Source organism: Cygnus olor, chromosome 1, assembly GCF_009769625.2.
Source record: "Cygnus olor isolate bCygOlo1 chromosome 1, bCygOlo1.pri.v2, whole genome shotgun sequence".
NCBI lineage: Eukaryota > Metazoa > Chordata > Aves > Anseriformes > Anatidae > Cygnus > Cygnus olor.
This window is the reverse complement of record NC_049169.1, coordinates 42,901,342-42,917,989: the sequence shown is the minus strand read 5'-3', so window position 1 is coordinate 42,917,989 and position 16,648 is coordinate 42,901,342. Positions and strand designations below refer to the sequence as shown.

General features: G+C 36.6%; 1 protein-coding gene across 1 annotated transcript in view; it reads right to left on the bottom strand.

Moving 5' to 3' along the window:
• Positions 1-1,623: 1,623 nt before the first annotated feature.
• The window catches only part of PTPRQ (protein tyrosine phosphatase receptor type Q), a 118,861-nt gene continuing 103,836 nt past the window's right edge, over positions 1,624-16,648 (bottom strand). Inside the window, exons 44-51 of the mRNA XM_040554070.1 lie at positions 15,817-15,907; positions 14,336-14,412; positions 10,898-11,032; positions 10,669-10,794; positions 8,282-8,430; positions 6,518-6,653; positions 3,065-3,188; positions 1,624-2,783 (exon numbers count right to left, since the gene is read on the bottom strand). Of these exons, the coding sequence (XP_040410004.1) occupies positions 2,746-2,783; positions 3,065-3,188; positions 6,518-6,653; positions 8,282-8,430; positions 10,669-10,794; positions 10,898-11,032; positions 14,336-14,412; positions 15,817-15,907 (876 nt within the window). The 3' untranslated portion in view covers positions 1,624-2,745. The remainder of the gene's footprint in view (positions 2,784-3,064; positions 3,189-6,517; positions 6,654-8,281; positions 8,431-10,668; positions 10,795-10,897; positions 11,033-14,335; positions 14,413-15,816; positions 15,908-16,648) is intronic.

Genomic DNA, 16,648 nt, shown 5'->3' with positions numbered 1-16,648 from the left:
TAGCAATTGGATAAATCCTGCCCACCTCCAGATCTCTGGTTATGTCAGCAGAACAAGCACAGGAGCTATTGCAAATGGGAAGAAGGGCTGGAAAACAAGAGACCATGTGGAAATTTTTTCTTCATGGCTGGACAGAGGTCTGGGGCATCTCATGATATGTAGATGCTCTCCTCTCCCTGTAAATCATTGGTGGACACATGAAGAGGTCAGTGAACTACTGCTCCACTTATACTGAAAAATAGTTATTGCAGAGAATCGCTTGTAGATTTTTCTCCCCCTTAGTATATGTTCTATGAGTTGTGGCCAGTTTATGCTGAATATTGGCTTTTTATCCTAAATACAATGCAAAATGTGTCAAAGTAGCATATATCAGATTGCTTACATCAAATTTAACAATAATGTATTTGAATTACTATTCAGTTTTTCACTTTGACCCACAGAAAAGACAGACAAATATTCTAATGTCTTACTGAGATGTCAGGCAAGTATGCTACTGAATGTAGTTTGACTACCGACAGGTCCCCTACAAGGAGATGTAGGAGTCTTCATTATAAATATTCTATAAACCAGGAAAAATTTAAGCACATTTGGAACTTCTGGAGTTCATCTATAAGTTGCCTAAGGGTTCTTAGTTTTTTCCTACAAAGAAATGAGTAATGACACACACACATATATTCCACCATTGTGGATGCAAGATTATAAAAGATTATGACTTTATAATGTCAATTTATCACAGTGCTGCATGTACTGCTACCAAGTACAAATACAAATCATGAAAAACATCTGTAAGCCCCTATAAGTAATTTGTCAGAATACTTTAAAGTACATGTATAATAAATGAAGAACACATGTTTCATATGAACCAAATGAAACTAGAGCTGTACCGAATGCTTTGCCAGAGACTTGAACAGCTGTGGACATCACCTCTCTCTCCCTCTATCCAGCTTTAAAAGGCATTGTTTTCTTTTTAGCTTGACATGTGATGTTTACAATACCGTCAGTCTTCATGAAAGACAGATTGCCCAAAATATGTCTGCAGACCATTTCCATCTCCTTAAATGATGCCCTTTAATTTTCATTTAGATATTTGGCACTTTCTGCTAATTTACAAAGGGCCCTCCCTCACTGATTTGTAATCTGCACCACCCTTGCCAGATTCTAAAAAGACATCAAACACCTACTACCATTTACATATGAACAAATATCAGCTTACATACTGTACAGTATTTTCTGTCTGGTAGCTACAGTTAAGAGATAGAAAGTTTTTTTCATTTACTGTTCTGTTCAGAGTGCATGAACATAAACACACCACCCACACTTGTACCTTTCTAGGTTCTAAAGAGGCTCGTCTGACTTTCCCGAGCTTGATGCCTCCAGAAGGCTATGGATTTCTTCTGTCGAACAGAATACAAGATGGCAACTCCAAAGTCTCTTTGCTATTATGTTCTTCATTTTAGATTAAGGTCACAGCTTTAGTATTATTTAGAGTTATACATTTCTTTACACAGAGTAAAACTGAGCAATCAGCCCCCCACCCAATAATATCAATTGAATACTTCCATGTAAAAACAGGGTACACAGTTTAATACTCTCTCTGCAGTCTTCCTACTCTTCCAGTTTTTGTTTTGCTTCTCAGATAAGAGCTTCCTGCTTCTCTCATTCCTGTTTCAGATCTAGCTCTGATAAAGATAACCAGTGGGAGATGTTTCCTTTCATTAAATCCCCCAATATTACTTCCTGTACTTTTCAATGTCTACAGTGATTCAACAAACCAGAGAAAGGAGCAACATTTTTCTTACTTGACAACACTGCGTTATAAAAAATACTGTTATTAAATTTTGAGTATCCTTTTAAAATACTGAACAGTGCCATATACAAGAAATGTGAATGAATTATAAACATTCTATTACTGAAGTCAACCTAAGATGCATCATAATAGGTAATAAATGTATAGATTTATTGTTATCATTATTATTTTTTTATACGTTTTAAAAAGTAGCAGGAACATAAAATACTTTCTTCAGCACTGAACATATGCAATCACCATTGCATATTTAAAAAAACAACCCTCTCATTATAGGATAGCTTAAATAGCCCCAAGTGTCCCTGAAGAGCTACTGTGTGCTGTGTAAAAGCTGAATAATCCTCCCCATGTCAGAAGGTGACTCTTCAGCTGTTCAGGATCACGAGCTGATATGCTACCACTCATAAAAAAAGATTCAAAACACAAGAACATACATTTAGGTAAAGATCACTGTGATGGTAATGGAATTAATCTGCAAGAACTGACAGCAACATTAAAACCAATCTAGCAAGAATGGTTCAAGGAATTGTAGCTTTTACTTAAAACCAAAACACACTGAATACAGCAAATTCACACAAAAATAAGTTCACTGGGAATAAGAACTTTTTACATCTTATTTGGCTCATTGTTCCTCTTTACAAAGGTAAATGGAAAAAAGGAGTATGTTCAAACACACTTTCTATTTAAATACATACTGAATGCAGTGTTCATATAACAGCAGAAGTGCAGTCTGTGCAAAAGTACTTCATATCATTATTGCTCTGTGATCTGAATAAAATACTTTAACATATTTATGAAGGCACATTGATAGAAGAAAAGCTGTTTCAATCATCAGTGTATGTTTTAATCATCAAAATAGGGGAGTTCACTTTGGCCCTTTTGCTTAAAAAAATATGACTGATTTTCAAAACCTGATTATTTTTAATATCTAGTCTTAGTATTTACATGGTAGTTTCTTCCCATTCAAGCTCCACATCACCTACAAAAGGAAAACAGATATATTACATTAACCTCCTCTGCTATCAAATAGTAACTAATGGCAGATAACTGTTTAGGCTGAAGTTAAAAGATCTCACAGGGAAAAAATTGGAAAGCTTGAGCAATGACTGTTACCATGAGGGAGACTAAAGGGGAGAAAAATGCTAAAACTTTACACTTCTGGAGTCAAAAAAAATGCTTGTCAAAGTATTTGTTTATGTTTCTTAAATTGGGAAAGTCGATGCACCTGCTATGAAAAAAAAATAATCTGTATCTGCTTACCTTCCATGGCATCCAGAGAGTCCATCTTCTGAAGTGCTGAATAATTTACAAAACATATGGGTTGAGTACTTCCCTTGCTTGTCAACAGGTCCAATACACACTGATGCAAAAATATATATTGTGCCTGTGAGATGTGAATTTGAAGATGTTTGATTAGACGAAAAATATACTTTCAAAACAAACAAAAAACTTTTTCAATTTTATATAACATCCAGATATTATCAAAGTAACTGCAGATTAACTCAGTAATCTCAGTACTATGGTGATATTATACATGCCTGACCTGATTTCATTCATTACAAGGCATAAGGCATTAAAATTTGTCAAAAGATGTTATTTCAGATGGCTAGTAAAATATATGAAATTATTCTAATCATTACTGAGAATTACAGGCTGATCCACATTTTTCTGTAAAGGTTTGTTCTATGAAGAGATGATTGACTACTTTTTGTTACTAGTAAGACTGAAGAAACTGAACATTAATATTTCGGTGAGAAGATTTTCTTCCTTATAGCATAGAGAAAACCAGCAGGGTGCACTCAAATGCAAAAGTTCAAGGAGGATGCAAAATGTTCTGGGAGGATGCACCATGCTAAGATAAAAAACAAAAACAAAACAAAACAAAACAAAACAAACAAAAACCCCACATTATTTTTAGTGACACTTCTTGGACTGTGGCATCATTTTTAGCAGACTATAATGTGAAGAGTGGAAAACTAAAGTTACTTTGACATTTCCAAGGGCATAAAGTAACTCTGGGTAATAATCACTGAAAGGAGAAAAATAAAAAAGGGCAATGTCAGGATGAAATAAATAACACAATAAAAGAATGAAAGCAGTCAGAAAAATAAATGGATTAAGTCTATCTTCACACGGGAGTAGATGCAGAAAATGAGCAAGATCACAGAGCCACAAATTCATTTAGGCTAGAAGGGACCTGTTGAGATGAGCTAGCGTAACATGCTGAGTCAGCTAGACCATGTTGCCCAGGACTTTGTTCAGATGGGTTTTGAATATCTCCACAGATGAAGATGACCAAAATAAGGTTAGCTTCCTTCATTTTTGCATGTGTAGATATATTAGTGTAATTTCTCTGCTCAATAATTGCTAATTGTTAAGTTTCAGTAGAATTTAGAATTCAGAATTTAGAACTCTGAAAGCTTCATAACTTCCCGCATTCATACAGTTAGTTTTGGGCATGTAGCAGTGAAAATCTTTCTAGGTTTGCCAGGGGAGAGCGAAGCAGGATATGGGAATGTATGGTATTTCCCAGTTATAATTAATGACATTCTTAATTATTTGGAGGTATTTTTATGGTTGGAAGTGAGAGAGACCAAAAATATCGCTAAAGATTAGTTTATGAGCTTTACCTGGAGTCCAAGGGCAGGCCTTTGTAATGTACAGGCCATCAGGCAGAATACCCCGATACTGAGATTATACCTATACTAGTGAATTAAACTGTGCCTGGGTACATTGCCAGATGGTGGAACTTGATCAGCCAAACTACTTGAAAATGTTTGAATAGTCTTTCACATAGTTTTGATCCACACCTACCACCACTATCCCAAATAATTCCCAGGTGTGTTTCAGGAGTTATTACAGACTATGGGTTGTTCCCTGTAGAGAGCTTGCATGCAGCCCACTTTTGGGGGGAGTGTGGTAACTGCAGAGGTGTTTAATTGAACAAATATAGGCCATTCTGTGCCTGTTGGTAACAGACAACGATTGCTGGCAAAACAAAAACAATTTTGAAGTTATAAGAAGGAAAAAACTAGGTCTGACAGCAACTGTTTTTTAAATTTATTTTACTCATTGATCCTACAGTTTCACTGAGGGATCTCTAAACTGAGTTCTGGAAAGGAACTGTCCCTCTCCTCACACCTTCTCTGCTGATCACATGAAACATGAATTGTAGACTACTAAGTAGTGGTTTGTCACAGAGCTGTCAGAATAGCTTGATTACTGAATCTGCCATAAAGCTTAACAAGGTTCAGTTCACTTTGGTCAAGTTTTAGCACTGATCTGCGTTTTATAAGCTTGCAGACATGAGGTAGAAATGATCTGGACGGAGAACAACCTGCCTCAGGATTTTGAAGCTAGTATACAGATCTATACTTGTTTTGTTCAGAAATCAGAATTATGAAAGCATCTTTTATTACATTTTGGTAGGTCTTTTCATAGCATCTGCCTAAATATGCAAATACAGAGATAAGAAAAACTGATTCAAGTTTTAAAACTGTACACTGATCTTATCAAATATCTTACTGTTTTAAGGTCTGGTTTTGAAGGACCTCCCATTAAATTGTCTTCCAATCTTCACCTTATTTTCAGATGATTCTGTTTGTAGTCAAAAGCTTAAAACAGAACCAAAAAAGCATTCCCAGAATTCATCATCACAGGAAATGGGCAATTGTTTAGCTGCATCATGAGTTCAAACAGAAAAATTCAAAGTGATTGGTAAGCAGACAGTACTTTTCAAGAAATGTGATGCTGTCACAAGAAGGTCTCACAAAATCTTAACTGCAATTGCTGAAGAGAGTTTAACCTTCACACATTCTTACACACTTTTCATGTATTTGGACATGATATGGAACAGCAGAAATGTGTTCCCTATGGAGGAAGCCTCCCTACATCAAAATCAGTTCAAATCTATCAGCAGTGTGGAAGTTCGTCCTGAAACTGCTCACCCATACTAAAAAGTTGGTAAGTCATGCTGTAGAGTAAAAGGTTTCAGAGCAGCCTTGGGTTAGATCTGGCCTGCAGAGGGTTTATGCAAGAAATGTAATGCAAATACAGCTAGATTTCCATCCCACTGGGCATTTAGAATCAGTTTTACATGCTGCTATTATTCCATTATGGATACCCAGATCTCTAAGTACAGTAGAGGTCTTCCTGACTATCATCACTATATCATCACTAACTGATATCCTTAATTTTACAATGCCTTAATTTTACAAACCCTGAAGTCTGTGCTTAATTCTAGCCATATGTGTTACTTTATTTGCAGGAATTTATTAAGACTCAAGAAATTACCAATAAGGTCAAAGGTAAATGATTTTTTAAAAGTCTGGAGGACTATGCTATATGTATACACACACACAAAAAAAAAAACAGGTAGTAAATAAAGTCAAATTTAGTAGTGTAGAAAAGTCATTTTTAACTCCTGTTCTTTAATCAAAACTTGAACTTTCTCAAACTCTGAGAAATTATGATTTAGATTCTAAAAACTGAGTATCTCAGCACTTTTTTTCAGCACTGGTCAAGACTTTACTGGCCAAGATATACTTAGATAGAAAAGCATACATTTGCATGATGCTTGTAATCCAAATATGAGTAGGATTTAATAGGAAATACATTAGGTAGCTGAATACCATTAGTTTTCTAGTCTAGTTTTGTAGATCAGATGACTTACTTTTTAACAGCAGGAGAACAGAATTCAAATATGTGTCTTACCAGATTCTGTACCATACACATTCGTTCACTTCTTAACTCAGCTACAAGGCCATAGATATCCACAAAATCGTGGTCATTTACATGTTGTGTTAAATGGTCTAGTGCAATATAAACACCTGTTCTTCCAACACCAGCACTGCAAACATAATACACAAGATAAAATTAAGTTTGTTTTTGTTTTCTCATTATAGAATATTTCCCCAGAACATTCTGGTTAAAGTAAGCTGATTGTGAGAAGAAAGTTTCGAAAATTTGAACTCGTTTGCACTACTTTTGTGTGTGTGTCTCCTTAGTGAATGGGATAAAGTGTAATCTGAATTTGAGCTATGTTCTGATTTTGACTTTACAAGGGGTTGTATAGGACAAGTGAGATTTAACTAAATGAAACCCATATAAATGGAAAAACCACCCTACAACTTTTATGTGAATTTTCTAGTGTTCACTGATTCAAAGAATTCACAAGATTTTTTGAGATCACACCCTACCCTGATTCTGTGATGCTTTTTCTGTTTGAGACAAAACAACATGGTATCTAGCAAAACGTTTAAAAGAAAATACTTTTAAAAGGAGGACAGGTGTGTAGCACACACTGGTAGCTAGTGTTGTTTTAATTAAGGGTTTGAAAATGAATAGTATTTTCTTCAAATCACTATTGGCCTTTTCTGCAATTAGTGTAATAAATACAAGAAATATCACTACAGATAATCAGGTAATGTATAGTAAAACTGTTTTGAACCTGCAGAATCTAATGAGCAGAATATAAAGGATGAGTTTTCTGGATATGAGAACACATGCTGCTGCTTTATAATCACTGGGACCATGGGCAGATTATCTGGCCCATGCTGGTTCCTTCATGTATCTGTGTTGTGCAAATGGCATAGCATTCATTGCAGAAGGGCCCAAAAGCACATAAAAGTCCTCAAAACATGAAGACTGTGTAGTTCTCTCCTATAGAAGTTTCTATGGCCCCTTCAGTAGAGGAAAATGTCAAACTATCAATGATAACAACATCAAATAAAATAAGGAGGTTTTATCCCACATTGTGGATGGCAACTGTAGGACACTGAGGACAAATCAAAAGAACCCCAGTGAATGGCGAACTCACTGGACAGAGAAGGAATTTGTGGCACAAAGTCTAGCTTTTCCTTCCACATATTTCCAGACTCACACTAAGTGAGAATGAGGCAAAGAATCAAGCCTAGACATCTCAGTTCAGATCACTTGGACGAAGTAACCACCAGACCATTTATTTGAAAGTCTAAGTTTAGATGTTAGCTGTTTACAGGCATCCAAGTTTGAAATCTAGCATATGCAAACCCCTACACATATTTGTCATTCTCTGTGGCTCACAAATAGTTTCTTCTTCATGATAATGACACACATTTTAAACACAATTTTAGGGAATTAATTCTTAAGAAAAGCTGTAACTATAATGGAAGTCATTAAAAGCACGTCAGTTGTTGCTATCCCTCTTCTTAAGATAAAGAGGAAACTTGAGATACATCTAGCAGTACATTATGGTAATTTTGAAATAACTCTTTCAAAGACATCACCTCAATGGGATTTCCAAGAATGGAAGAACAGGCCTACTTTGGTATTTTGCCTCCTATAAAGGAGTAAGGAGCCCTGCTGGAGAAAACTTCATGGCTATCCATACTAAAGCCATACCTGGGCACTCACTATTGTTCTTTGGCAACTTCCCTGAGCATTAATATGCACTTGGAATGATAAGATACTAAATCATGACCTGGTAAATACACTTACCTGCAGTGAACCACCATTGGTGTATTATCACCTGCTCGACTTGCACGGATAAGTTTTACGAAGTGGATAATTGGTGCAGTAGTTTCAGGGACTCCATGTTCTGGCCAAGAAGTAAAGTTACACTGGCGCACCATCATGCAATCTCCATGCTGTAAAATATAAAATATGGCAGTTTTTACAAAACAAAGAATATCCATTAAGCTACTTGTAAACTTCTCAGCAATTTCATTTAACAAAGAAGGTCAGAATAGCATAACCATAAGATGGTACTTGTATCAAGGGATAATTTGTTGTGCACAGATCTTATTGCAAGTTTTTTTGAGAGAGATGGCATCAAATTAATTTTTCATGAAGTATTAATGACTTCAGCAATCACTCTACATTTGACTTCAGTCACTATACCAGTGTAATTTGTAGATTACATGTCGACATTTCTGTAGCTTGTTTAGAAGTTTAGTGAACTGGGCTGACAAATTTATTTAGGGGAAGGCAACTGTTCTAATACTGACCTGGTATAGTTAAGACAAACGAATACGTTGGTCAACACAAATATATTTTCTATGTATTTGGTGCCCTCTCAATTAGAGCAGCAGTAATAGTAACTCAACACAAACAGCTGATTATGATCTGATATCTAAATTAACTATGAAGGACATAACAATAAAAGCAATGGGTCAGGCCAAAGGTCTGTCTAGCTCAATATCATGCTTCCAACAGGAGTCAATGAAAAATCTTAACGAAAATTATAATACAAGACAACAATGTATCTGTAGTTCCATAGTATATCCCTTCCATTCTTAACAGTTTGCAAGCCATGAATCTCCTCAGTCACAGGTGGTACCTAAAAATTTGAAAGCACTCAACAGACTTTTATTCCATTAATTTCTCCAGATTTTTTGAAGTCCTGTACGTTTTCAGCATTCACAATATCTTGCAGCAAGGAGTTCTGCAGCTTAATCAACTCTTGTGCAATGAATTAATTTTTGTTGTTGTTTTGAACCAACCACTTACTCTTTTCATATTGCAAGAAACACTGAGCAACTGTGAACAATTATGTGCAACTACTTTAGGTGTATAGTACTAAAACTGATCAACATAAAACAAAAGAGAAGTGATTTTGGATGCAATATGGCAAAAATTGTGAATGATCTAGTGTATACGTGCCTTTTACCTGCAGTGGATGATCATCAAGAATCCATCCATTTGGATGGAAGGTGAAGTGCAATCTTAAAGACAGCAATATGGCACATTTAATGGCACGCTCATAAACGACATAACTCCTTGTGGGAGATATTTCAGCTATTGTAAATGGAGCACTTAGTCAATTCCCCTCCCCTCCCCTCCCCTCCTCTCCTCACTCATCCTACTTAACACATGACTTTGCATTTCGTTAGCATATACTTTTACTCAAAACACCTCCTTTCCTAGTCTTGCTTACTCTGTGTCTTATTTTAGCTGAAAAAAAAATCTTCTCTCAGTCATTTTAAAATGTTCAATTGTCCTGTGCTACGTGCACAACATATCCTTATGGGGCTGACAATCAAGACAATCCTCTAAATGCTGTGCTTCTTTTGTCACATGCACATACCTTGGGATGGTAATGCATCTTTGTATTTGGATAGCTGAGTTCAGGTCCTAGGATGTGGCTTCACTACATATAACACAGGTCAATGTTGGGAATGCAAAAGAAGGCTGACTTCATCTTGGGTCATTATGACCAGATTCCTTTCCAAGACCACCTTCTGGTTTGACTTAATGTTGAGTGCTAATTTTTCCAAAGTGTGGAAACTACAGTGGTAGATCATGGCAAAGATGAACATCTATACTGTACCCCACACCTCCATTCCCAGCACAGAGTGGGAGTAATACTGATGATTCTCATTTATATTGGGTGAATTTCCTGGGGGTGGAGGCCAATACAGCTGGTGGTACAATGCAAAACAGCTGCGCTGCACCAGAGAATCTTGCCCTTTAATCTGAGAGGGATATATTCAAAGGGATTTGTCTGATAACAGAATGGTTAGGATTACTCCTTTTTAGAAGAGACAACTGAGGTGTCCAAATAGAAACTTCACCTCCCACCGGACCGGAGAGGTTCAGTAACCTTGATCAGTCCTTCATAGCATGTTGGCCATATATCTGAGTTCTTTGTGACAGAAACTGGAGAAAATTTTCAGGAAAAACAAAAACAACAACAAAACCACCACCACCAAGAAAAACAACCAGAAATGAAAACAAAATGCTCAGAAAAAACAGCTAGTAGAGTACATACATATTAAAAGATTAAAAGAAGAACACTGAGAAGTAGTTGGGTGGGATGGAGAACATCTGATGTTCTTTTGGTTGTTGGATAGATTTTATTCAACCAGTTTCCATTTCTGACTTACCCTTTCAATTTTTAGGTCTCTGATGGTCCAGTCTGTTTGAGTATCTTCCATCAATTTAGTAATTACTATATCCCCAAACACAGTCACTGGTTTATTATCTTCTGGCCAGTATTGATGGCATCTTATCTGCAGTGAGATGATTACTAATTAGCAATAATTATATTATAAATTTGACAAAAACTACATACAGAGTTTTCAATTATAGCAATGTTGTACACTGGTAACTTACCCGTCCTTTTTCAAAACATTGTGTAAGCATCACAAGGGTTTTTGCTCTAGTCTCCCACACCATTCTCCAGAAATCACCTACTGTTCCTGGTAATGGTCCCTGAGTTGCGATAAATTCATTTGGACACAAATAGCCCTAAGAAAGAGAAAATATTTAATGCATAATGGTTGGTAAGGAAAAAAGAGTTTGCATGTGACTCATAGCTGTGCCTGTAGTTAACATGCCTAAGGCTAGAACCTTGTCAGACATGTTAAAATATTTGTTGTAGGCCTGACTAGTCATTGCATGGCAGATGGCCATGGAGACCTAAGGATGTAAGGCATTTTTTCCACTGTATAGATTAGATATGAACCAATGCTCTAATAAAGTTTTGGAAATACCATCCTAACAGAAATGCTTTTAGCAGAGATATTAAAAGGATATCAGGCTAGTAGTTCCCTTTAAAAAATACCTGTCTTCATATTAACCTTACTGCAGATCCAGTCACAAAGAGATGTGTCAGGAGAAGGCTAGCACAGCAGAATTAAAATAGTGTTAAGGAGCAGCAAAGCCAGAGAAAAAAACTGAGGAGCCGTGTGAGAGCTAGTGCAAGCTACACACAACTGTGATGTTTTTCCAGTGATCCTCAGGAATCACAGAATCATTTAGGTTGGAAAAGACCTTTAAAATCATCAAGTCCAACCATCAATCTAACTCTACAAGTCCACTGCTAAACCATGTCCCTAAGTGCCATGTCCATACATCTCTTAAATACCTCCAGGGATGGGGATGCCACCACCTTCCTGAGCAGTCCTTTCCAATGCCTAACCACACTTTCCATGAAGAAATTATCCATGATATCCAATCTAAACCTCCCTGGTGGAACTTGAGGCTGTTCCTTCACATTCTGTCGCTTGTCACCTGAGAAAAAAGACCAACACACAACTTGCTGCAAACTCCTTTTAGGTAGTTATAGAGAGTGATGAGGTTTCCCCTCAGACTCCTCTTCTCCAGATTAAACAGTCCCAATTCTCTCAGTCACTCCTCAAAAAATCTTGTTTTCTAGTCCCTTCACCAGCTTTGTTGCTCTTCTCTACATACACTTGAGCACCTCCATGTCCTTCTTGTAGTGAAGGGCCCAAAACTGAACACAGTATTTGAGGTGCGGCCTCATCAGTGCTGAGTACAGGGGGATAATCACTTCCCCAGTCCTGCTGGCCACACTATTTCTGATGCAAGCCAGGATGCCATTGGCCTTCTTGACTCCCTGGGCACGCTGCTGGCTCATAATCTGCAGGCTGTCAACCAGCACTCCTCAGTCCTTTTCTGACAGGCAACTTCCCAGCTGCTCTTCCCCAAGCCTACACCACTGCATGGGGTTGTTATGACCCATGCGCAGGACCAGCATTTAGCCTTGTTGAATGTCATGTGGCTAGACATGGCCCGTCGATACAGCCTATCCAGATCCCTTTGCAAAACCTTCCTGCCCTCAAGCAGATCAACAAGAACTCCCAAACAATTTGGTGTCATCCACCATCTTACTGAGGGTGCATTTGATCCCTAATCTTTGATAGAAGGTCTTTAAGAAACCTTTCTGTAGAGGTCGATTTTTTTTCCAGTGTTGGCTTCATTTGTTTAGTTCATTTATAAATTGATGCAAAATCTAGTGAAAAGGAAGTTAAAAAAATCTGTGTAAATATCTGAGCATGGGTTCTCATGGATCTGTTTTCTCCAATAAACCAAACATACCCTGCAGAACTCTACGTACTACAGAACATTTAAAATAGCAGCAATAGCAATAAGAAGAATATGTTTATACTGTAGAGCAAGCAGTCTGTGATATCACAGAGTTCAGCTTATTATTCAAAAAACCTGACACAGTGGTTTATAGTACCATCAAAGTTCCTTGTTGGAATATAGCCCTATAATTCACAGATGCCTCTTACTTATTCTATCTATAATATACAGAACAGGTAGCAGTGGGAAACCATGTTAATCCTCCCTAGTTTAAGAGTGAGGTGAGGAACTGTAGTTCAGGGATACAAAATCCACAGTTCAGTTACTGACTTTTTCTTGTTTAAACAGTGAAAATAAAAGTCGCATCCAAGTTTCCATTTTTTAAAGATCTCTATTTTCCTCTCTTTATACATATGCATATCTATATACACCTAGATAAAAAAGTAGGTAAATACACACAAACACGTATTGTATATTTACTCCTATATGTATTTATATATTTACATGTCCACAAATATATGAAGTGAGAACATATAAAGGGTAAAGCTTTAGCCTTGAAAAAATGGTCTATTCACTGATGAATGGTCATCTAAAGTGTGATGCCTACATGCAGTAAAGATACACAATCTCAGCAGGTAATACTCTCTGCAGCTGGCTTCTGCTGTTAGTTTTCCTTTCCTAAGCCTTGGCATGTTAGTTAGTGACAAGAAGGGTAAAGTCTAGACCATGCTCCATCTCATCTCCTTCTCAGTGGTTGTGTGTCCCAGAGCCATGTTGCCAAGTAACAGCATGATGTGGCTCTTTCTTTCTATTGCTTGTCAGAATCAGGAAATTACATGCTTTTGCTAATGAGAAGGGAAGATGTTGTTGAGGTATGACACCCATTCTCAGCTCTATGGCTGATTCCCTGTGAATGTCTTCTAGTTGCCTGGGAATAACTACCTCTACTTGCCATTGTGTCATCCATTTAGACTACAGTCTGCATGTCTGGCTATGCGTATGAACAGCCCTTAGTGTAAATCAAGTCTTGACCTCACTTGAGACCATCATCCACTGTTACAACAAAATAAATGCATAATTATGAGTGATACTTTGAGCTTCAGGAGGACAAAAATGATATAGGCAAGACTGAAGACAGAAAAAATATAGTCAAAGAATTTACTGAGAACACAACTAGAAAATGCAAGGTCTACGAAGAAAGTTGACGATGAGAAATACAGTATTGTTTTCTTCTTCAAAAAGCATATTTACATTTTCCGCCATCATATTTTTCACAAAATAAGCCATACAAACCCTGACCACCCAAATTACTAGCCATTTCTATAAAACTGCTTGATTATCTTTGAATTATCCTGTTTGTATACAACGGTTCCAACTCTTGTACCAAGAGAGAAAATAATGCTCATCTCTAAACAATTGACCTCAGTGGTAGTTTCACTCTTGCCTTTAACAATAGTGATATGAGATGTTTTAAATGAAGTAATTTGATGAACTCAGTTTCACTTAGTATTGAAAATCATTGGTGAGCAATGAAAACAGGAGAATTTATATTTTAACTAGTCAGGTTCAATGCCACAGGAATCACTTGAACGATGCCACAGAAACAGTAACTGTAGTGAATGAAAGAAAGATTAGAATGCTGTTCTTCTTGCAAGTTATTTCTTGACCCATTCTTGTACCAGAAAATAGAAATAGTAACAATGTGAGAGACTTTCTACTTACAGATACATAGCTGGCATTAATGTAGTCAGATCCGGGAATACCAGCATCAGGCATCAGCTTTACTCTGTTGTTATTATCTATCATGAAAATAAAGTCTAGTTAACTAGAAGATTTGTTCAAAAAACATAGATGCATATAACAAATGGAGTACTAAGAATTAAAAAATAATATTATTTTTAATATAACAACATTTGACATAGTGGAACACTCACTACAAAGGCAGTTTAACCAATTTCCACTATTGCATGGTCATTCCTGTTCCAGAAATATTTTAATATAGTTCTTTTTTGTTAAAATGGTGGATGCTCCAAATCTTCAAACTAGATGTGTGTAGGAGGAGCCTCTGACTAATGGTAGCCTCTGTACTTCAAACCATGCTGTTCTAGCATAGGCAACCTCCATACAAATCAGAAAGCAGGGCGAAGGAACTGACAGTCTTTTTATCATGTGACAGATTTGAGCCAGACGTTGGCACTTTTCAAACTTCTTTTATGTAACATAAGCTCATTGTAACAGAAAAGTTTGTTTCAAAGAAGACTAAATAAAAAGTGATTGAGAGTTTCCAATTTGGGCCCACAGTATGTATTCAGAAATGATGAAAACCAGGAAAGATATGTAAGTGAATGCTGAAACCAAACATTCCAAATTTCGATGTTTGGTCCACACCTTACTAAAAAAACTAGAACACAAAGTTAAAAAATTGTGAAACTCATCTGTTTATATTTTATTGTGTCATGAATATCAATTTTTAGTGACTGTAATTTAGAGCACGGCTTGAACAAGGCAGTAGATAGCAGTAACAGCTGCTGTGAAAAGTTAATAGCACAGAAAGTAGCATTATTAACTAAGGAATGCCATTCTGCCCATCTCACATCACAGCTAATGCTTAAAATAATAATGACATTTCTTGTCTTATTAACTGAAAAATGAAGCAGTGTTGAGTACAGAGAGACAGACTCCTGTCTCCTGTGATAAAATCTAGCCTTGGCTTATAAGTTATCATACAGTTACTCTGATCTTCTATGGAACCTTTGCAGCACATTTACACATATCTACAAGAAAGCATACCCAAGCTTGTGTGGTAGTTGAGTGCACAAACGTGGATTTTATATGTTTTTAAAAAATTACTTCCCACTAAAGGGAAAAAAAAAACAAAACAAAAAAACAGGAAGAATGTTAAAGAGTTTGCTACATGGGTTGAATTACAAAGCTAAGAAACTACTGAGGCTACAGTTTCTTGCACCTGCATATTAAAGCTTGTGAGAGCAAGTTGAAAGCTACTTGCAAATAAACCTGTCTTTAAAAAAAAATAAATAAAAAAGGAAATACCAACTACTTGACAAAATTATTTCATAATGTGGATATGATTGTACTGCCATACCAAAGACAGATCAAATAAAACCAGAGCTGCATTCCAAATATATGCTGCACTATTGAAGGTAGAGAGCAAAGCTGAGGAGTTGATTAGCAAACACACATACATGGCTTTATGTTTGGGAAACGATTCTTAGACCTGTTCCAAGGCAGATCAGCATCAGTTGAAGCAAGGTCTTCAAGAAACTTGGGAAGTTCCTGTAAAGGAATAAAACGTAGAATCACAGAATGAATCATAAATATTTGTTAACAAACCTTTGCATTTCACCTGCAGTAAATATAAGGAATGGATTAATAGCAATTTCCCCTGATACAATCACTCCAGTAAGAGTGAGAATTTTTTAGTTCTGTAACATATTATGTTTCTAAGAAAAGCTGGAAACATTATGGAGCATCCCACTTCACTGTTACACCAGCAACATTAGATGAAGCAGTGCAAAAAATGCTGTTGAGTTGAAGAATTAAAACTTGCATGAACATTCACCTTTCCAAGTCCAGATAAAGTCAGCCTATCATCTTCTGTAGTTCTTTTCTGTCTCTTCATGAAATCACATACTTGGTAACCATGCCTTACTGACTCAGTCTTATTTTTGAATACTGCCTCTTCCTGACTCCTGTAGCTTGGGAGAGCTTTTGCCACAGCATGAGAACTGATGAGAATTTAATTAAGTTGAGACAACTGGCGATTAGTTATTGTTCACAGGACTGTTCATGAAAAGGGTGGGAAGAGTTATTTTTGGTCATACCACAGTTTCATAACTGATCATTAGTTCTGTTACAGAAGGGCAGAGATGAATAAATCATTCACATTGAAGAACTTATTTGATGGGGGTGTTTCTGTACATAGATAAGTGTAATTTCCAAAGCTGAGTAAAAGAGGGGAGACAAATTCATGACTTTTTAATGCAGTAAATACTTGAACGTGATGATCTCACAGTG